Source organism: Rattus norvegicus, chromosome 12, assembly GCF_036323735.1.
Source record: "Rattus norvegicus strain BN/NHsdMcwi chromosome 12, GRCr8, whole genome shotgun sequence".
NCBI classification, from domain to species: Eukaryota; Metazoa; Chordata; class Mammalia; order Rodentia; family Muridae; genus Rattus; species Rattus norvegicus.
This window is the reverse complement of record NC_086030.1, coordinates 22,233,325-22,256,369: the sequence shown is the minus strand read 5'-3', so window position 1 is coordinate 22,256,369 and position 23,045 is coordinate 22,233,325. Positions and strand designations below refer to the sequence as shown.

General features: G+C 45.4%; 1 protein-coding gene across 1 annotated transcript; it reads left to right on the top strand.

The window, feature by feature from the left end:
* The first annotated feature begins 236 nt into the window (after positions 1 to 236).
* Nxpe5l2 (neurexophilin and PC-esterase domain family, member 5 like 2) lies at positions 237 to 18,710 on the top strand. Its single transcript, XM_039089978.2, is given in 6 exon segments — positions 237 to 414; positions 7,856 to 8,598; positions 9,301 to 9,383; positions 14,848 to 14,997; positions 15,000 to 15,056; positions 18,096 to 18,710. Coding segments are annotated over 6 exon segments (1,623 nt in total). The 5' UTR covers positions 237 to 357; the 3' UTR covers positions 18,629 to 18,710.
* The last annotated feature ends 4,335 nt before the right edge of the window (positions 18,711 to 23,045 follow it).

The window sequence follows — 23,045 nt, the reverse complement described above, 5'->3', positions numbered from 1 at the left end:
GTCAGCTGAGCTCTGTGGGTGTCCCAGATGGTGTGGGTATTTGGGGAGAAGTCTCACCTACGTCCCTGGTTACTGCAGATCTGCTGGAAGACAGACAGGATGTGGGATGTGGGAGGATGTTGAGCCTGCCCATCTGCCCTGGTGGTGGAGCTAACCAGAAGCCATGATGCAGCTATTACCATGTTCCTATATTAGACAACATGGACATATATCAGATGACAGCGATAACTGAAACTGGAGCGAACATAGTGAATCAGCTCCTCTGTTTTGGGAAGGCCTGTTAAACTTATGGCCCTGTGTGGATTACCTAGATTTGCATGAAAATTCAAGGGGAAGCTTCGTTGTGTGGATCTCCTCATGAGGCAATTCAAGGGCTACAAGATTCTGATTGTGGGCTTGATCTTTCTGGTTTTGGTAAGTAATTTCCCCCTTTCTTGTTGGCTTGCTTACCTTACTGACTCTCCCATGTGTGGATGCTTTAATCTCGGAGAGTGAATTGGGGGAGGCTCTCATTCTTCCTACATCTACTACCGAAACATATTTGGGGCATCAACTGCAGCGGAGAACATCACTCTAGGAGTGTGAGCAGTTACCGTGTGTTGGACTCCATCAGAGAATTTAAGCTCAGAAGAAGTTGTCCCGGGAAGACCCAAGTAGAAAAGTATAGGCGAGTATGTGGACTATTGTTGGGAAGGCCTGAGCAAATGTCTGCTTGCCCAACATAGGGCATGAACAGCAGACAAGAGAGCTTGGTGAATAAATGGATTGATTGGGGTTACTTACAGTAGCGCGAGTAAGAAGTTGCCCCTAACAACCACATAAGCAAATGGACTCCACATACAACCTCTGTACAGCTGCATACATGGAGCTCTCCCTGTTATTAGCGCTCACCTGTACATGCTGCAGCCCCTCCAGACACCGCTGGAGCTGGGGGAGGACTGCAGACAGAGGGAAAGGATGGGAGTGGGGCTGCTGGAATTTCAGAGAAGGATCTAAGGAACCTCCCGAAACCTCCACCAACACGGGAGTCGGCAGACTTGGCCTTGCTGAGGTTCCCTGGCCTGTTCTCACGGCTGCTCTGGGAAAATGGTAATTAATGGCTGTGTTCCACACCAGCAACTCCTCAGTTCTCTTGACTTTAAGGATGTTGTGCTCTGTGTCCAGGGTAAAGAGGAAGAAGTCTTTCTATGTCTGGTCCCATTTTAGCATTGAGGGGGAAAGGCCAGGGAATAGGAAAACTCTTGTGCGCGCGCGCGCACACACACACACACACACACACACACACACACACACACACATACACACAGTGGAGTAGTGGTGAAGGGGATCAGTGAGAGTGAGACGGAGATAGACCATAATGGGGTGAGTGTGATCGAAATGCATTGTATACATGGATGAGACTGACACAGTAAATAAGAAAACAAAGTAAGACTGGACAGTGTGGCTCCTACTTTAATCCCAGAACTCAGGAGGAGGCAGAGGCAGGCAGATCTATGAATTCAAGGCCAGTCTGGTCTGCAGAGCAAGTTCCAGAACAGCCAGGGTTACACGGAAAAAAACATGTCTCAAAAAAACAAAAACAAAAACAAAAACAAAAAAAAAAACCCAAAACCGCAAAAGGAAACAAATTTAAATCCTTCCCGCCACAAAAGCAAGCTAAGAGGTTAGGATAAGCCTCTGTCTCTTCTATGAAGTTATATTCAAGAAAAAGCCAAGTGTCAGGAGGAAGCTTTTCCTATTTGTCTGTCTATAAAAATAGGAATTTTAACTCACAGGGTATTGTTATAGATATTTAAGTAGTACAGGGGTTTTTTTGCATGAAAATATAGATTTCTTACTTGTCTTAGAAGATGAATGATTTGAAATACAAGAAGACAAATTGGACATTCTTCTGAGAGCAATCAGAGTGTAAGAGACTAAAAAATGAATGCCTTCTTTCCAGAGATGGTGATCTCTTTTCCACAGCAACTGTGTGTCGTATGAAAGGCAAGGTTTGTTACCTACTCCATTCCTAGGATGGCGTACAAAACAAGCTCCAGGCCAATAGTGCAGTTAGATCCGTCTCAAAAGTGACCTAAAAAGGGGAACCCAACAAAACAGGGATTACTATGGAGCATCTCAGAAGGCCTTTTCCCTACTAAATCTACCGACTGTTAGTGGTTCCTGTAGAAAGAGGAAGACGTTTCCCTCAGGGCTGTGGTTACTGGTAACTTGCCATGTACTTGAGAGCCACCTTAGTTAAACTAATGAGGACACACCCAGAGGAAAGCAGACCTGGAAGAGGGAGGAATACAAAGGAGGGAAATAGAGGGCAGGAGAGGGCTCAACGGTTAAAAATGCTTGCTGCTCTTCCAGACAACCTGAGGTCAGTTACCAGCACTTATGCCCAGTGGCTCCCAATGCCTGCAACTCCAGTTCTGAGAGATCTGACACCCAACTCTGACTGCCATAGGCCTCTGATCAATATACAATAATTCAACAAAAACTTTAAATTTATATTAATATATAATTAAAGAAAAAAACTTAAATTATTCAAACAAAATGACTTTTGAATTTGTATCAATACCTGATCATAACTAATAAGAACATTACATCCTAGATCATAACAACTGGTACACAACAAATGACCAAACCTATCCACCCCAACTTAAGGGACCGGGGCAATGGTCTATGTAAAATTGCTTCCTGCTGAACTGAGGTGGAGAATTCCTGTTAGGGCTCTAAGGAGGGAAATGGGTAGTTGCTCAGGCTCTGTGTTTCTCCAGTGCCGGATGCCTGTCCAGCCTCTGTACTGTTCAGTCTCTGTGTGAGTGATGATTAGGGCTAGCCCTTTAGAAGTTGATTGCCTTCATAGTTTAGACAAATCAATGACCGAGACAGTCTGTGAATCCCCTGGGCCGTTTGCTTTGTGAAGCTTGTCTCAGCTGATAAAAGAAGACTGCTTCAACATGGTTTATTAGCCGGCCAACAACTACATAAGGTGTTCAGAATCCTAGTGTAGCACTGAGTCTTTCTCAGGGTGAGCTTGTAGGATGAAATCCAGTATACTATGTTGACATACTTAACAAAAACAACCAGAAGCAGAACTACGAGAGCTAAGCCAGGTTAGTGCACATTACAGCTTTCGCAGAGCTATATGAACATGAGGTGTTAAGGCCTTGGTTGTAGTTTGACACGTAGTGCTGTCTATATGCTGAGTTTTGCAGCCCGAATGGCACTTCTATCCCAGAGTCAGTTGTGCTAAGGTCTGGGGCCCTGGGGACTTGTCCTAGTGAATGAGTCAAATCATGAACTCATTCTGTTTTAGTTACAGTTGCAGGGCCTCAGTGGCTTAACAGGGTCTCACTACTAATCCAGTCAGAATGAAAATTAAGGACCCAGCCTGTGCTCATAGCAGAGTCAGGGAGACTAGATAACTGAGACTGGTACCAATATTGCCCAAACAGTGGCAAGAATTTTTCTAATTACTCATAAATTAGCTTAGAAACAACTTGTTTCTTTCCAGGTCAGACATAGTTTTCTTTATCTCATGAGAACTTAGAGCCTCTCCCTTTGTGGAGGACCCTGTCTGCAAGACATCTAACTGTTGTTTACTTCAGAAATGGAAACGTTTAGTACCTCTGGGTCCTAATCAACCTATGTCTGTCCTTAGTTTGGAAAGCATCAGGAGAGGCACATTCATTCAAACCAGAACATGTCCACCCAGCAGTCTCAGAGCCCAGTAATATTGTTGTTATCCATATGAATTAGCCCTTAAGGCCGAACAGCAGACATCAGAATGAGGGGAAATGCCTAGGTTAAGAGTCTGTGAAGTTAGATAAGTTTCAGCCCCTTCCAAATCCTCTAGTGTTAATTTGGACTGTCCCAGCCACAGTGAGTTTCGTCAGTTGCTGTCCATGGACTGACAGCCTGGTTAGTTCCTATCCCTAGGCTGTGCAGAGAAGGGGGTCTGAGTGTCACCAGCAATCTTGGCTGCTTGTCCTTGATTTCAGAAATGATTAATTCTATCCCCAGGGTCCCTTCCTGCAGCACAGGTTGGTCCTGTCTCCCGAGGCCAGAATTTTTTAAAGGATTTTTCACTTGAAACCTCAGTTTTATAAACCCTATTTTTGCAATGGAAACTCCCTTGTTTCTTGCAACCTGGGAATCCAGCCAAATGGCACACATAGAATTGTAAACTCTTTCTTTCTATCTCAAAGACAAATCACTATACTTTCCCTTTTCTCTGAAAACTAGACCCGTAGACATCAGCAGACAAAGGTCAAGATGGATATGGGCTGCTGTGTGTAGTCACTCTAGGTAATATTTTGCCTGTGTCCCTGTTCCTCAGCTTACAGTGGAGGCAGAGGGTGGTGGCAGGTAGACCAGGACCCTCTATTCATAATGGGGAGGACAGAATGTTTTTTTACCCTCCCACATGGAAGAGGTTAATTGAGGACAATGGAGACAGAAGTGGGGAGAGAAAAGAAAAGAGAAAGACGAAAGACAGCAAATTGTAGAGAAGGCCAAATACACTCTAGGAGGGCCACGACTTTCTAATATCCTTTCCCCATCAATGGGAAACCCTCTTTCTCTATAGATCATAAGCTGAGTAGTAAAAACATGTCAACTGACAGTCTGGGTGTGTGGTGGGAAACTGTCCTTTTCCCCATCTGAGAGCCAGTAACAGTTCTACTCTCTAGGCTGAGGTACCTGGCTTGGGCCCAAATCTTCATGGTTAAAGTAACACCTGCAGATTCCTGTTCCTGGTTTCATATTTCATGCCCAGAAACTCACGGCTGAGCTTGGTGTCCTCAGAAAGAAGGTAGCTGATTTGATCAATAGCAGTGGCTTCCTCAAATAGGACTGTAAGTGGGCCAGGCATAGGGCATGATACTGGGTCACAAGTCATCAGATAGCCCGTGTTTCAGTGCTCTGCAGAGGGGGTCCCCAACAGTGCCAGGGGTGCTGTGGGTATAAGATTTTTACCAGAGTTAACTTCTTTACCTCTTTTTCATTACCCTAGCAGTAGCCACCACAGCTCTTAAACAGATGGGCCATCCTGTGGCGACAGGTTCCAAAGGTTTAGATAGTATGTCTCAGGGCATTTCATGGCCTTGGTTATCTGTAAGTCTCACTGTGTAACATCAACAAAGAAAGTGATTGTGGCATTTGCTTTATGTTAGAGGTCTTATCGCAATCAGTGCTCTGTTGTCACAGCACGTTTAAATGACCTCCAGCTTCAAAGGAGGACGTGAGCCCTCAGTGTCCCACTTAATTTTTTTACTTATGATAATTTTGTGTGGTGGTGTGTAATTGTGGGATGCAGGATGTGTGTATGTTTGTGGTGTGTGTGTGTGTGTGTGTGTGTGTGTGTCTGTATGTGTGTGTGTGTATGTGTGTGTGTGTGTTTGTGTGTTTTCATTGCTGTGAACAGACACCATGAGCAAGGCAGCCGTTTTAAAGGCAAGCATTTAATTGGTGCTGGTTAACTCTTTCAGAGGTTCAGTCCATTATCATCACAGTGGGAAGCATAGCATCATGCAAGCTGACTTGGTGCTGGAGCTAAGAGGTCTACATCTTGATCTAAAGGCAGAGAGGAGCAGTGTCTCTTCTGCCCTGGGCAGAGCTTAAGCATAGAACACTCAAAGCCCACACATATAGGAAGACTCTTCCTCCAACAAGGACACACCTCCTAATAGTGCCATTTTCCATGGGCCAAGCATATTCAAACCAGCACATTCTACTTCCTGTTCCCATAACCTTCTTAAAACACATGAAACTATGGTGGCCATAACTACCCACAGCACCTTACAAAATGCATTTAGTGCAACTTGCAAAGTCCCCATAGTCTATAGCAGTCTCAACAATGTAAAAAGTGCAAAGTTCAAAGTCTCATCTGAGATTCATGCAATCACTTACCTGTGACCTCCTATAAAGTCAAAATAAAAAAGCAGTCCACAGACTTCCAACATCACAGGATACAAATTACCATTCCAAAATGTCGCATGAGGAAATGCTGTACCAAAGCAAGACTAAAACCCTGGGGAGCAAACTCCTAAGTCTGCATCTCCATGTCTGATGTCAAAGTGCTCTTCAGATCTCCAACTCCTTCAGCATTCTGGACTGCAACAGAATCCTCCTCTTTGGCTGGATCCACTTTTTCTGGTTCCTTTTTTTTTTTTTTTTTTTTTTTTCGGAGCTGGGGACCGAACCCAGGGCCTTGCGCTTCCTAGGTAAGCGCTCTACCACTGAGCTAAATCCCCAGCCCCTGGATCCACTTTTTCTTAGCGGCTTTCCTTGGCCTGTATCCCCTGGCTCTGGCATCTCTACATCTTGGGGTCTCCAAGGCAACATCAACTTCTTGTTCTGATGGCCAGGGTCCACACATGATCTTCTGGCCTTTTCCAAAGGACTTGGTCACTTCTCCAGCTCTGCCTTCTGTAGCCCTCAGGGTTCTGGCTAACTCCACTTCACTGCCAATGATATGCTTGGTGGTCATCACTATCAACATTCACTCTCAGACCAGCAGGGAAAGCGTTGCCATTTCCTTGAGACTACCTTGGGGAAGGCCTTTCTAACTTCCCATGAGACTGAGTATTTGGGTCCTTGACATAGCTGTTTTTATGTCAAGAGCATACACTCACTTAGGAGTTCATCCATTCAGGCTTTGCTCCACTCCCCCCAAAAACTCTGCCCTCCAATTACCCAAGAGCGATCAGAAACTGCTGAACTTCCTGCCTCTGCCCACTGAAGGCTGGCAATGTAAGCATGCCATCCGTGACCTTAGCCCATGCTCATACGTGTTCTAATCTAGCTGTGAGTGACAAACACACAGAGAAGTAATTTGTATGTTGGTCCTCACTGTTTTCAATATACACGTTACTTAAGTAGCATTTGTATGCATATATTATATACTACCCACATTCAAGAATATAGTTTTTAGATAAACCTTCACAGAATCCATTTCCTGGCCTCAGCCACATTTCTTAATTCTACTTACCCTCAAATCTTCTTGATTTACCAATGTACACAGTGAGATTTGTCTAGGTTCTCTCTTTCCACTGCCAGTTTAGATATTTAAGTTCTTGGTTCTGCAGAGCGTGTAAGCTTCTAAGCTACTACTCTTCTCCAGCATACCAGATGATGTCAGCAGTGGGATCAGCAAGATGGCTCAGCAGGTGAGGGAGCTATTTACCAAACCTGATGACCTAAATTGATCCCCTGGATGTACTCAGAGGAGAGAAATGACCCTACAAATTATCCTCTGATTTTACATGTGGGCCATATGGACACACACCACACACACACACACACACACACACACACACACACACACACACACTGTTTAAAAAGAAAATAAAAAACAAACACACATTCAAACCTGGAGTTATTGTTCAGTGGCTAAGAGTATTGGCTGCTCTTACCGAGTACCTAGGTTCAGTTCCCAGTACCTATAGAGTAGGTCACGACCATTTGTACCTTGAGTTTGGTGTGATTCAATGTTCTTTTCTGGTGTCCTTGACTGTTATATGGTACACAGATAGATAAAAGCAAAACACTCATACACATACTTCAAAGAATATTAATAATAAAAAAAGATAAAGAGGAACACCACTGGACACCCCAATTTCCTAATATGGGGTGACTCCAGTGGGAATTTCCAGAAATTCTAGTAATACAATCACCCCAGCCTTGAGATGTTTCTTTCACATAAATGTCATGGTGACTCAGATTCCTGATTAACAAAGGACAGACAGAAAGACACAGGCAGGTAGGACACCTAGGTACTACTCAGCCAATAGGAACACCTCCTTCCAGGAAGAAAATGGGACACACACAACGCACTAGCATAATCCCCTTTCTTTACCCACAGGTGTTCTGCCTCATGATGCCTTGGCCTGAGCCCATGATACTTTGGCTCGAACAACCCCGTCCTGTCTCTGAAGATGCCTCAGAGACCATCGACTGGGACTCTCTTTCTCAAGAACTCCCCAACTTGACCAACCTTCTATACTGGCCTCCAAGCGGGGGAGATAGGGATGACTTTCTGGCCTCTACCAGCCCCAGAACCTCTACCTACCACTTGAAAGGACCTGCCCAGGCCAACTATACTCTGGGAAGTAACCTAGAGGCCATCCTTGTGGCTAGGGATCACTGGGGTAGGCCCAAAGCTCATGGTGGAGATCTGTTTCGGGCACAGCTGCTGGGTCCAGAATTGAGAGCAGGAGTCCCAGGGGAGGTGAAGGATCTGGAGAATGGGACTTACCTCTTGTCCTTCCCCCTGCTCTGGGCTGGATGGGCCCAGGTGCAAGTGCGACTGATCCACTCCAGTGAGGCAGTTGGGGTCCTGCAAAGAGTCTGGAGAGAAAAACGAGCCACTGTTGATTTTAGAGGGCATTTCCGAGGAACAAACGGCACTCAAGAGACTGTCATCTGTAACGTGGACCCCCAGTCAACTGGAGCCAAAGGGTCTACCTGCCAATACAAGGATGTGGTTTCTGGGGAGATCTGGTTCTGTGCTCAACCCTGTACTTTGCCTTGCAATGCTTTAGTGGGTCACTCGAGTGGAAGTTATCTGAAGGTGACCACGCCACATGATGAAGACCTGCTGGCTGGGTAAGAAGTCTAGGATCTTGAGTGAGTCCCAGTCTTAACCACAGGCATGTGGAGGTGAGAAGACAACTGGAGGAAGTCAGTCCTCTTCTTCCACCGTGAGGGGCCCAGGTATCAAACTCAGTCTTTTGGGTTTGGCAGCAAGAACATTGGCGGTCATCATCTTCATCACCACCACCACCATCATCACCATCCATCATCATCATCACCATCATCAATTATTATTTAGATATTCCTAAGCCTGGAGTGAACTTGATGTTCTGGTGTGGTTGAGAGTAACCTCCTTTTAAGGAAGGCAGAAAAGTGAAGAGTTCAATGTCCTTGGCCTGGGGTCAATAAGCATGAGAACTTGTGTTACAAAAGCAAGGGTGGGGAACGGTGGTTCGAGGAGGGTGTTATATTTCCTAGTGACTGTTTGTGTAAGAACAATAACAATTTATTATTCTTTCTAGATTATAGTGGCAGGGAAATTGCAATTTCTCACTCACTGTGGAGCTCTGTTATTATAAAAGGGAACTATGAGACTCTTCTGTTATCTTAACTATTAGTGAACTGATAAGACCCTTCCTTGTGTATTCCTCTTAACCACTCTACTTGCCCCATGTAGTGTGCCCACTTAAGTGTAGGGACCCAGAATTAGGCAAGTATAAATCTAATTTTCACTTGGTCAAGTTTCCCCAAAGCTCACATTCAGTGTTTCTTCAGGTATGTAACTGACCAGAAACTCCCTTCAGGCATACCTCCAATCCTAGTCCTACAAGCAGCCCAGGAGAACATGGAAAACACGGGTGAGTGAGGCTGGGACATGTTTGGGATGGGTATCAGCTTAGATGGGCTGTAGGCTTTTGTATACATGTGCATGTTGTCCAGCTGTGTTTGCTCATGTGTGTGTGCGTGCATGTGTGTGTGTGTGTGTGTGGGTGGGTGGGTGGGTGTGTGGGGGTGTGTGTGGGTGTGTGTGTGTGTGTGTTTGCCTGCGTGTGTATCTGGGTGTGTATCTGTATCTTGTGCATGTCTATGTACATGTGTGTCTGTGTGTCTCTCACTGTGGTTATCTGTGTGAGTCTCTGTTCTCTGTGTGTATACATGTGTAGGAGAGTAGGGGTATCTGTCTTTGTGTATTTGGGCTGTATGTGTAATGTGTGTGACTTTGTATTTGTATATGTATACATGTGTCTCTGTGTTTCTGTGATATATGGATGTATGTGTTTGTATCTGTGAATCTATGCCTGTCTCTGAGTCTCTCCATCCCTCTCTCTCTCTCTCTCTCTCTCTCTCTCTCTCTCTCTCTCTCTGTGTGTGTGTGTGTGTGTGTGTGTGTGTGTGTGTGTGTGTGTACCTGTGGTATTCGAGGTGTTCATTCTCCTGTGTAGAAGAATATGGAGACAAGATGGATGTTGGAATGTTCTCCCCAATTGTTCTCTATCTTATTTTACTTTAAGTTGTGTTACTTTTTTTTTTGTTGGGGAAGCAGTTTCAACTGGCAGTGATTTTTTTCATCTGAGAGCGGAAAAATAAGGACCTGACAGCCCAAGGGTAGTTGATTAGAGGGTGTGCAGTACTCAAGCAGGAAGAGCTAATTCTGCTCTTTCCAGCCACAGTCAGCAAGCAAGGGAGGACCAGAGTCCACATTACTGACCATAGAGTTTCCAAACACAGTGTTTGCACAGAGACTGGCAAATGCTGAGTGGCCTTGACTAGCCAAGCACTCACAGTATTCAGAGGGACCCAGCCTCTCTCTTGATACTTCCTCAGAAAGTAAGGAACTGAAGGCATTGACGTCTCCCTCAGAGAAGTAAGGAAACCCTGGATTCATCATATTCCCAACCCAATGGTGAACCTGAATAAGGGGACTATAGAAATCTACAGGTGACTCCCCAAGAGCAGACAGAGCTGAGGGAGGGTAGTCATTGAGACTCTACATGAACCTCCTCCACACACATAGAATCAGAAAGAAGTCTTCATAGAAACTCTAGTCAACAACTAAAGGACACTAGGCACAGGGTGGAATGTACCAGTTGCTTTATGCTCTGCCCCTGAATATACCTGATACAGTGCCTCAGGGGAGGCCAGGTCGGGTCTAGAGCTTCAGTCACAAGGATCCAAGTGGTCAACCCTGTGGCCATGGCTGCCTGTGTCCAACCACTTGGATGGCCCAGGTTGGAGATCAACTGCCCTGACCATTAGCATCCTCTAAGTCCCAAATGCATGGTCACTGAGGTAGTATGTCCTAGTCAGGGTTCCTATTCCTGCACAAACACCATGACCAAGAAGCAAGTTGGAGAGGAAAGGGTTTATTCAGCTTACTCTTCCACATTGCTGTTCATCACCAAAGGAAGTCAGGACTTGAACTCACACAGTTCAGGAAGCCGGAGCTGATGCAGAGCCCATGGATGGATGTTTCTTACTGGCTTGTTTCCCTGGCTTGCTCAGCTTGCTCTCTTATAGAACCCAAGACCACCAACCCAGAGATGGCACCACCCACAGTAAGCTGGGTCCTTCCCCCTTGATCACTAATTGAGAAAATGCCTTACAGCTGGGTCTCATGGAGGCATTTCCTCAAGGGAGACTCCTTTCTCTGTGATAACCCCAGCTCGTGTCAAGTTGACACACAGACCCAGCCACTACAGAGTCCTTGAGTTGTTCCCCATGTGGGCAGCTACTCCTACAAGGAAAAGTGCTTCTATGGCCACCAGCCATCAGCCTCAGGCTGGAGGAAGGGCTTATGTAGGTAGGGTTTGGGGAAGAAGTCATGAGGTCAATGATCCGGGATAGTATACATAAGGACACATAAAGATCCTCTTTATAGTTTGAGACAGTCTCTCACGAAGACTGAACCTTGCTATTCAGCTCAGCTGGCTGGTCAGTGAGGCCCTGGAATCTGACATCTCTATCTCCCCATGTGCTGGGGTTCCAAGTGTATCTCACCCAGCTTCTACACATATTCTAGGGGACAAGGTTAGGTCCAAACCCTTGCCCAACTCACTGAGCCATCTCCACAGCCTTCAGATAGGTTTTATTCTAGGACTTTAACCTCTTTCCTGTCAGGGAAGTGTAGTATAGTAATTAGTACTCGGGGTTTAACAGCACACTTCCTGAGTTCAAATACTATCCATGTATTTCATGGTTCTTTTTAAAAACCTACTTTATACGCTGGTATTATGGCATAATGGTAGAGTGTTTCCCAGCTGGACAGGGAACAGGATGCCATCCGCAGAACTGCTAAAAAAGAAAACAGTATTTGGTGCAGGTACAAGTAATGCATAACTTTACATGTGTGACGTATTCAACGTCTTGAGTTTACCAGAAATATAAACCCCGAAGCCATCTTTACAATCCACGTTAGACCCATATGCATCACCTCCCCGAAGCCAAATATTTAAGCTTGACGATGTCAGGTCTGATGAGTCCATTAGCAAAGGGCTAGAGGGAGAGCTCGGAGGTTAAGGACCCATGCTGCCCTTCTAGTAGATCAGAATTGTTCCCTGCATTCATGTTAGGTGACTCACAAAGCCTGTGATTCCAGCCTAACGGCAGTCAGCCAACACTCTTTTCCGGCTCCACATGCTATTCCCACACAGAGGGCATAAACACGTGTACATATATTAAAAAAGAAAGAAAGAACAAGAGGGGTAAATCTAGCTTCTACTGGGCAGCGTGGTGCATACCTGCTTTCTTGGCACTCTGGAAAAGGAGGATCACAAATTCAAGTCTAGTGTCACCTGATATTGAGTTCAAGCTAAGGATCACAGCCAGGGCTTCTCTTGCAGCTTAGGTGCGTGGCCAAGCCATGGCAGCTCCGTCTTCTCTCATCTTTGACACCAATAGCATTTTTCATCAGACTTCGGTCACCTTCTCTCTGCTTTGAAGAGGCCGTTTCAGGGTTTCAGCTTTGCCTTTGGACCCCGAGGCTGAACTAACATTCCTGTGGATTATCTCTGTGGCTCATCCTCTATCCTAGCTCTATGTCCTTTTGGCTCCCTGCAGCTTTTCTTGATGTGTGGTGGAGACAGCAGGGCCTAAGCACTATGTGTGGGAATGTAGCACTCCATGGCCTTGCTCTGTGTGGTGGTCTTCAGCAACTCTTCTGCACACTGCTTCCAACTGTTGGTTGAGAGAGAAAGCAAGCTGTTGTTGTTGCTTGAGTGAGGTTTTTTTTTTCCATTTTAGATAGAACCTCACTGTGCACTGTGGTTTCTGCCTTGTGAGTGCTGGTATTAAAGGTGTGAGCTGATGCTTATCTTTTCTTTTGAAACAGTGTCTTGGCTAACACAGGGTGGCCTTGAACCTGCTATGTAGCCAAGAATGAGCTTGGACATATTTTAAATAGAAAAATATTTTAAAGTGGTGTGTTTGTGTGTCTGTTTGTGTCTCAGTGTATGTCTGTGTGTGTTTGTGTGTGTGTCTTGTGTGTCTGGGTGTATCTTAGTGTGTGTCTATGTGTGTATCTCAGTGTGTGTCTGTGTGTGTCTCAGTATGTGTATCTCTGTGTGTGTATATGTGTGTGTGCATCTGTGTGTCTGTGTGTGTCAGTGTGTGCGTTGCTCTCTCTCTCTCTCTCTCTCTCTCTGTGTATACACATACATAGCACAGTAGAAATGTGGCACTTAGAGAGAAACTTACAGAAATAGGTTCTCTCCTTCCACCCCGTGGGTCTCAGGATCAACCTCAGGCCTCAGGCCTGACGATGGGGGCATCTTAGTGGCCTTTGAAAGTTACTTACCTGTGTATGATTGTGTGTGCGTATGTGTGGTTGTGGGTTACACATGCCATATGTGTGTATGTGAGGTCAGAGGAAAGCTCTGTGGAGTCAGTTCTCACCTTCCACCTGTAAGTGGGTCCTGAAGAATTGAACTCTAGTCAACACCAGGCTTGCACAGCAAAAGCCTTTCCTCAGTGATCCATCTAGGGGGCACAACCTCAAATTGTGATCCCTTTGTTTCCATCTCCTGAGTTACAGGCCAGAAGTTGATACAACTGGTTTATTCAGTGCTAAGACTTGAACCCAGAACATCAAGTACAATAGGTAAGCATTCTAAAACTTAGAGCATCTCCAGAAATTCACGTTCTTGTTTTTCACTTCTTTGTTTTGAGGCAAGGTCTGACTGTGTAGCCTTGACTGCTCTGGAATGTGGTATGTAGACCAGGGTGACCTTGAATTCACAAACTTCTGGCTGCCTCTGTCTCCCAAAGGCATGGGCTACCATTTCTGGCCCATCATCATTGTTCTTGATCACGGTGAATTGTCAGGGTCCCCATCCATAAGTGGAGACATGAACAGTGTTGCCCCTGAGTTTGGAAGTGCACACATGGAGTCTCATCACTCTAGAGGTGAAGGCAGGAGGATTAAAATGTTGTTTAGTTAGGATTTCATTGTTGTGAAGAGACACCATGACCTTATATAAAAGACATTTACTTGGGACTGGCTTACAGTTTCAGAGACCCAATCCATTATCATCAAGGTGGGAGGCATGGCAAAATCTAGGTAGTTTGGTGCTGGAGAACGAGCTGAGGGGTTTATATCTTGGTCTGAAGTCAGCCAGAAGGAGGCTTTCTTCTGTAGGCTACCAGGAGGAGACTGGAATTCTAAGTTAGGTAGAACTTAAACCTCGGAGACATCAAACACACCCCCACATTGACACACTCCCTCCAACAAGGACACATCTACTCCAACATTGCCACACCTCCTAGTAGTGCCATTCCCTGTGAGCTAAGCATTCAAACACAGGAGTCTATGGGGGCCAAACCTACTCAAACCACCAAAGACGTCAAGGCCAATATCAACTACACAGGAATTTATGGCTACCATGCTTACTTAAGACTGTTTCAATTACTCATGTGCGCTCTCTCTCTCTCTCTCTCTCTCTCTCTCTCTCTCTCTCTCTCTCTCTCTCCCTCTCTCTCTCTCTCATTGGAATTTACAATGCTCTGTAAGAATGAGTTGATATACTACATATAAAGTTTGTCGAAGGTTGCCTGACTAGACCACTTAAGTGGCTAGTGGGCAATGATGACCTGAGTTCAAACCCTAGGATATACATGGTGAAGGGAAAGTACTGACTCCCAAATGGTGTCTTCAGAGTAACACACACACACACACACACACACACACACACACACACACACACACACAAATGTGAAATACTTATTTACATAAAAGAGAAGAAGGTGAAATGGTATAAGGTTTTTTGTTTGTTTTTGTGTTTTGTTTTGTTTTGTTTTGCATCTGCTCTTTTCTTCTCTACCCTGTAGCCCTGCCCTCAAGGCCCCCATGTCACCCTGGCCACCTGTCTCCAAAACCCTCTGGCTTCTACCACCAAGACAGATGGCATTCGACATTCTGTTCTAGCCGCTCTTTCCCCACTGTGGAGAGCATCCTGAACTGCCTGTCAGGACGCATTGTCTAATGGGGGATTCCACACTCCGGCAGTGGTGGGAGTATCTTCGAGACACAGTGCCCTGTGAGTGACCGTGAGGGGAGAGGAGGGCCTGTGAGGACTCATGATGGAGAAGCCTGACAGCGAATTCATTGAAGGAGAGACTCCCTCGCTTAGTAGAAAGGTGGTGCAGCCTGCTGGGTCTTCCTCAAGGACAAGGAGTGAAGGAGTGGGGTGTGTGCTTTGTTTTATGAGATGAGGTCCCACTATGTAGCCCTGGTTGGACTAGAACCCATTATGGTGATCAAGCTGGCTGCAAAGTCACAATATCCACCACCCGGTACATCCTGAGTTCTACACTTAAAAGCAAATCCCAGCTGAGAGTGAGTTTTAAGAAACTCATACATGTGCATACATGCTTGTGTGTGTGTGTGTGTGTGTGTGTGTGTGTGTGTGCGTGTGTGTGTGTGTGTGTGTGTGCGTGTGTGTGTGTGTGTGTGTGTGTGTGTGTGTATGAATCAAGGAAATATTCACAGAACTCAGGCTGGCCTGGAGCTCCATGTGTAACCAGGGTTGATCTTGAAGCTCTGATCTTCCTATCTCTTCCTCCCAAGTGATTAAATGACAGGCATATGTTACCACACCCTGTTGGTGTGATGCTTGAGGTATTTGGGATATAATGCAGGGTTGCATGGTAGGCAAGATGTCTACTAACCTATGCACATCCCCAGCCTGCCAGAAGGAAGTCATTCAGGAGAATAGGTAAAGGACAGGGCTACAATCCTTCACACAATGCAATGTGGGGTGATAGCAAAAGAGCCATTGCTGTGTTTCTAAATAAAATCTGCAGCCACCATCTAGTGTATGTGTGTGCATGTATGCACATGCACATGTGTTTGTGTGTGGGTGTGTGTGTGTGTATGTGTGTGCCTGTGTGTATGTGTGTGTTTGTCTGTGGTGGAGGACAGAAAACAATTTCTGCTGTCACTCTTAGATACAGTCTATATTTTATTTTATTATTATCAGTGTGCATAATAATGGGCAGGCTCATTGTGTGTGCATGTGTGTGGTATGCCTAGGTTGTGCACATGCTTGGCACACGTATGGAGTTCAGAGGACACCTTTCAGAAGTCAGTTTTCTGCTTCCAGGGATGGAGCTCAGGTCTTCAGGGTCTTTTACCTATTGAGTCATCCGCTAGTCCTGCCACCCCAGGCAAACATCTCACATGCTGAGCTACATCCCTGCCACCATTGTTTATGGTCATGGTAAAACACTACACATCCTTGGATCTCAGCGTCCCTGCCTAGAGTGCAGAGAGAAATACAACAGCAGCCTGAGTATAGTAGTGTACTCCTATGGTTACAGCACTCTGGAGATATGTCTCAGGTAGGGTTTACTGCTGTGAGCAGATACCATGACCAAGCCAACTCTTATAAGGACAACATTTAATTGTGGCTGGCTTACAGGTTCAGAGGTTCAGTCTGACATCATGAAGGTAGGAACATGGCAGCATTCAGGTAGGCAAGGTACAGAGGAGCTGAGAGTTCTACATCTTCATCTGAAGGCTGCTACAAGAAGACTGGCTTCGAGGCAGCTAGGATGAGAGTCTCAAAGTCCATGCACACATTGACGCACTTTCTCCATCAAGGCCACATCTACTCCAACATGGCCACATCTCTGAATGGTGCCACTTCCTGAGCCAAGCATATTCAAACTACCTCGAGATACTGGCAGTTAGGTTGGGAATAGAGGGCCAGCCATTTTCAGCTACAAAGAAGGTGAAATCTAGCATGGCCCACATAAGACTCCTTCAAATGGTTATGTGCACACAAGAGTCCCCTCTGTTGAACACACACACACACACACACACACACACACACACACGCTTCATAACAATATTTTGAGACAATTGCCTCTTATTGACCTCATAGGCTAGGCTGGGTGGCCATCAAACCCCACGTATCTTATCTATATGTTGCCAGCTATAGCCTTACAACCAAAAGGCACCAAGTCTGACTGTTTTTAATGTGGGCTCTGTGGATCATACTCAGGTCTTTGCATTTACATAGCAAATCTCTATCACTGAGCAAAACCCCAGCATCACAGGGGGATTATAGGCAAGTAGACTACCACTGAGCCATACTTCCCCCAGTTCCTCAGTGAGAGATTCTAGCAGGAGCTTACCACTGAGCCACAGCCAGCTACAACCACAGATATGGAGCACTACCTCTGATGCTCCATTGAGGGGGTAGGGAGTGCATCTCAGGAGTGGAGCACATGTCCAGCACCTGAGAGGCCCTGGGTTCATCCCCAGCCCTGCAGAATAATAGAAGGAAGAAGTGTCATGAGATGAGAACGGCAATGATTAAAATGGTCCTACTCAGTGGCTCACAAGTGCACAAGCTCAAACTCCAGGGAGTCTGACACCCTCTTCTGGCCTCTTGAGGCGCCTGCACCCACTTGCACATATCAGACAGAGACACGTGTTAGCATACACATAATTAAAAGACAAAATCATCTGAGTGTGGTGGCCCATATCTCTCAGGATCTGGAAGGCAGAAGCAGGTAGCTCCCTATAAATTTGAGACTAACTTGGTCTAGTCTATTCCAGGTCAGCTAGGACTACACAGAGAAATGTGTGTGTGTGTGTGTGTGTGTGTGTGTGTGTGTGTGTGTGTGTGTGTGTGTGTGTGTGTACTGGGTGTAGTGCTGCTTACCTTTAATCTGAACACCTGGGAAACAGAGGCAAACAGATCTGTGACTTCAGGGCCAGCCTTGTCTACTTAGTGGCATATACATATATGGGATGTATGCAAAAAGGTAATTAATAATCCCATGTTAATTCACTCTGTGTGTCTGTGTCTCTGTGTGTGGGTATGTCTGTGTGTGTGTGTGTGTGTGTGTGTGTGTGTGTGTGTGTGTGTGTGTGTGTACAGTGGCATACTACAGTGTATGAGAAGATCAGAGGACCATGTGCAAGAGCTGACTCTCTCTTTCTACCATACGAATGAATCTCAGGGGATTAAACTCAAATAATGAGTGTTGACAGCAAGAGCCCTTCCTGGCTGAGTCATCTTGCTCGGTTCCCTATGTTAAAAACCTGTTTCTCCTCCTCCATACAGCCCTGAAGCCAGTTGACCTACATGCCACTTATCAAGTAGGTCCCCTGATGGCCGTGGAGACAACTCGGGGGACGGTGTTGCACTGGAGGGCACACAGCTGGCCCCTGCGTTCTCTCCGCACCCCAGTGGCCTCCCTGCACTCTGTGGCCAGAGAACTACATGGCCTGGCCGGGGGACCCTACACAGTGGTGGTGCTGGGTATGGGAGCCCACTTTACCACGTTCCCTCCCTCCATCTTTGCTCGAAGACTGGCAGGGATTCGGGCAGCTGTGAAGGCCCTGCTGGACCGGGAACCCAGTACTCTGGTCGTCATCAAACTGGCCAACACTGGCTACAAATCGGTGTATGGCAGTGACTGGCTCACACTCCAGATGAACCGCTTCCTCCGCGCTGCCTTTGTTGGTCTCCGCGTGGCCTTTGTGGATGCGTGGGAAATGACCTCCAGCTTGGCTGTGCCAGACGACATCCACCCAAGGAAGCTTATTGTCCGCAATGAAGTGGAATTATTTCTGTCCTTCATCTGTCCCACCTGAGTGCTCCTGAGGGATCTGAGTCTGAGTGGATGGAGAGAGAGCCTGGGTATGGTCATCACAAAATGAACTTCTGTGATGGAAACCTGAAGCTACCCTGGCTCACCCACTATGACACTGTGGGTCCGTATTTTATACTTCTCTCTGTGCGCCACGTGGACAAATCTAGTTCAATACAAATGATTTGCATCGTTTTCTCTTTTTGAGTGTAAGGGGTTGTGGGTGGTGTTTGTACACATATATGTACAGATTGCTTGCCCCTCTGTGCACACAAAGGCCAGAGGACATCTTGGGTTATCCTGCTCTATCTAGGAAATGCTGTTTAGCATGACTCAGTATCTGGTGTTGCTTCAATCTCATGGAGTCTGGCACTAGGCAGTATATTTTAGGCACATTTAAGTCCAGTATAATTTGGGTTTCCTAGTGTAACACCATCCCATGTGTACAAGGAAGCAGAATACATCTTAGAGACCTTCCTCTGTATTCCACTTTGTATTCCTGGGATAGAAGAAGAAAGAGCCATTGTGGCTGCAAACATTACAGGGCCCAATACGAGCAAGGATTCATCACAGTTTTGTAGGAGCGTTCTTTTCCTTCTATTGACCAAGGGCAAAGAGCTACTGATAAAAATGGGTATACTAGGGCCTCTCCTGCCTTAACCTTCCTACCATGCAGGAAAGGAAGGCAGTACCAATAGCACATCCATAAAAAAGGTCCATCCCAAAGGCCTTTGTTGATGAAAGGGAAGGGGATGATTAGAGATGGGATTTCTAGCGGGAGGGATGGAGGTATATGGAGCATAATCTATGTGATAGAAAAACAGCATTGACAGAAATATCAGGGGGAGCCCTGTGGATACAAGTGTGGTTCTTAGTGCACAGGAGCAACCAAAGTGCCCAAGAGGAGACGGCTCTCCTCTGTTGCAAAAAGACTGCTCTTGTTACAGTACCAAATGAAGCTGCAAGTTATTATCTAAACCATCAGCAACAGATAGCATTATGGAAAATACAAAATCAACTTCAGTAAGCAATATTTCAGATAATCTCCATTCCATTATCATACAAGTAATGTTCCCACTGTCAGGGCTTCCTAAAGTGTACTTCAATATGCTTAAAGCTGTATTATTGCACTTGTACTGGTTCACTATATTACTCCAACCAAGTTATCTCTCATCCATGTGGCTAAATATCTGCATACCATCTTTTATCCAGCAATCGTATCCTAAAGGATAAAATAAGTCCTTAGCATGGCAAGATAACATGATGCTGTCTCCTGGTAGACGGCTTCCTTTTATACTCCAAGACAAAAGCCTTTTGTGTTCTGCATTGACAACCTGAGAATTAAGAGGCAGTCCAGTCTGTAACCCCAAAAGCATCCTTTTGGTGCACAGTAGTATAGTGACCTGTTTCTCCAAAGTTTCTGCCTGATGTCTTATAGTTTTGATGTCTCCCTAAGTTTTCCATTTACTTTTCCTTGTGGGTACGAGTATCATCTTTCTATTTTTAAAAATAGCCAAGTCATTATTTAAAAGTGTTGTCTCATAGTAGCTTGATCCTGTGGATAACAAGGGATTTAGGTCACATGACTACTATCCATTAACGGCAAAATCTTCGTTAAAGCACTTGCTACTATGAGCAGGGCCATCATCAGATTTTAGTGGTAATGGGGGAAGAGCTCTTACAGAACCAAGCAAGGCAAACATGGCACCGAGTGGTTTTGCCTCTTACCCTTTTCCCCCTTGCTAAAAGCCATTAGATTTCATCCCTAAAGATAGCAACCTGGGTCTATTCTCTTATTTGGTCACTTTCTGCCCTTGAGGCTGATTACCAAGATCCAGCAATCTAAATATGGACCTCCAACAATCAAAATCCCCCTTTGGCTGTCCTAATTGACACGCCCAATCAAAACACCAGATCACCCTCACACAGCTTCCCCCTTTTACTTTATAAACCACCTGTTGCCTATGGGCCACACCTGTCTCCTCTCCATCTGGAGGCAGCTCTTTATCCTGGGGATAAATAACCCTGACCCTGTCCCTTGTTCCCTTCCTTCTTTCCCATGTCCTCTCTGTCCTGTCTTTGTCTCTTATTCCCTGTCATTTCTCCCTCCAGGGTGAATAAATCTCTTTTGTGGGAGAATGTGGTCTTGGTGCATCCTGTGCTGACACAGGTCCTTTCAATGGGAATCCTAGAAAGAAAATGCATAAAGAGCTCTTGAGAAAGCCAAATTCCAGGCATGACACAGTAGTGTTTTCCTGGAGCCTGCCTGGAATTGTGCCTTGCAGTCTTCTAGTTAGGGAGAGGCAGTGTGCTTGCCTGTAGTGTGCTCTAGCACAGACCTCTACATACCTGCAGCAGGGGAGGCCCCGGACAGGCTGTAGTTTCAGATGTTGAGCTGATTTGAGAACTATTGACTCCTAATGATAAAGTAGATTTTCAAAATAGTGTGTAAGATAATGCCTGTCACAGAGGACAGGGTCTCGTGAGCCTCTTCTAACTCCCTTGCCAGAGTCTGATCATTTGTCAGACCAAAGGCAAGCACTAAACTAGAGAAACAACAAAGTCCACTTAGTTAACAAAGGCCATTAAGTGTTAAAGATTTAAACCTAAGGCTATAAGATCTGGATCTTTAACATTCACAGCAATTTGAATTTTGAACTCAAGAAGACTGTCCTGCTAAGTACCAAGATACTCAGAAGTACCTGAGCAGTAATCACAGAAAAGACAGGAGAAAGCAATGGAGGGGCTCTGGAGAAATGTCTCAGAGGTTAAGAGTTTCAGAGGTTGCTCTTCCTGAGGTCTGGAGTTCAATTCCCAGCAACCACATGGTGAGTCACAACCATCTGTAATGAAATCTAATGCCCTCTTCTGGCATGCAGGTATACATGTAGGTAGAATACTGTATACCTAAGAAATAAATGAAACTTTAAAGAAAAAGGAAGCAATGGAGGTCCATGTAAACGTAACTGTATATATCCTACTGATGCTGTAAATGAAATAAAACGTGGCAGACATTACAGCAGAACATTTCCACTGAAAGACTTACCAGGAGCTCTAGTTTTTCCTACATTTTGTAGGCATTCTGATGCAGTACCTTTTCAGGTCATATCCAAAGTCTTGTTAGGTGAAAATGTCAAAGGAATCAAACGCCTATTGGCTACAGTTTTGGTTTAACCCCTTTTGGCCTCCAAGTGAATTTGAGAAACATGTAATTCTGTTTACATTTCTGGACCCCTGTATTACCTAGTTTAAATATTCCAGGAAAAATTTTTCTGATTGCAATTTCCTGCTAATTTCCTCTTTAAACCCATCCCAAGCCTTTTCACATGTTTATTTTTAAATATTTCTCTATACAAATATTTACCGAGTATCTATTTACACACAAATACAAAAGTGCATCTTTTAAAACCTGAAGTTCAGTAGTCATAAATTCAAAATAATATGTGTGTAATTTGGGTCCTCCATGCCTCAAAGGTGTGAAATGAGAAAGTCTCCTCCCTGCTGGATGTAAAGGACAGGATGCAGCTCCTTCTTTTCCATAATTTGAGCAGGCATCAGCAGGGAAAGTTTCTGTCTGTACTCTCAGTAACACACAACTCCCTGTACCAGCAGGCACGGTTGCTCCTGGCTTTCCTGTCAGGCACGCCCTTCCTGTTTTTGTTCTGGAGACAGAGGTGGCAGCAGTTCTCTGTCACTATCATGTTTCAGTACAACTGGATTTGTGGGTTTTTAATTTACTTACCTTTGCTTTTCAAGGCAAGGAGACTCAGCTGAAGGAGGGAGTGCACTGCACCTCTCTTCCATTTCTGTCTCATGCTACTCATGACCCATCTATTCCAACTTCTGTTCAGTAGACTCCGTCCTCAAAGACCTCCTTCCAACTGTTTGAAGCGTCTGATACCCTCTCCGCGCTCACAGTTCTTTTGCAACATTCCTGCTCTCTCAAGTCTAGCCAGCTTCCATTCTCCATGCACCTCTATCCTTCATGTGCCAGTTTGTCCCAACCCACGAGAACGTCAACAGAGACCCTAGAGTGGGGAGTGGGATGGATAGGACAAGAGGCATGAGAAATGGAGACAAGACAGTATTCTGATCAAGTCTCATTTAATAAAGCAAAAAGCACTTGCTTGTAAGCAGAAAAGTCCCACAACACAAACCTGTAGTCAGGATAACAATAAACATATGTCACATCAGAAACCAATGGCATACATTCCAATCTCCCGAAAACTTCCAACCTACAATAAGTTTCAATTTTCTGAAGCTTCTAACAATAGAGTGAAACCCATTCTAGGGTAGAAGAAAGCTACCAGGAAGTCTCTAGTATTCTTGGCTGAAGTTACAGGAAACAATGGCCCATGATGTGTACAACTCAGCAAAAAGGCATAAGCCGGCTGGGCGGTCCCAGGCCGTACATGACATCA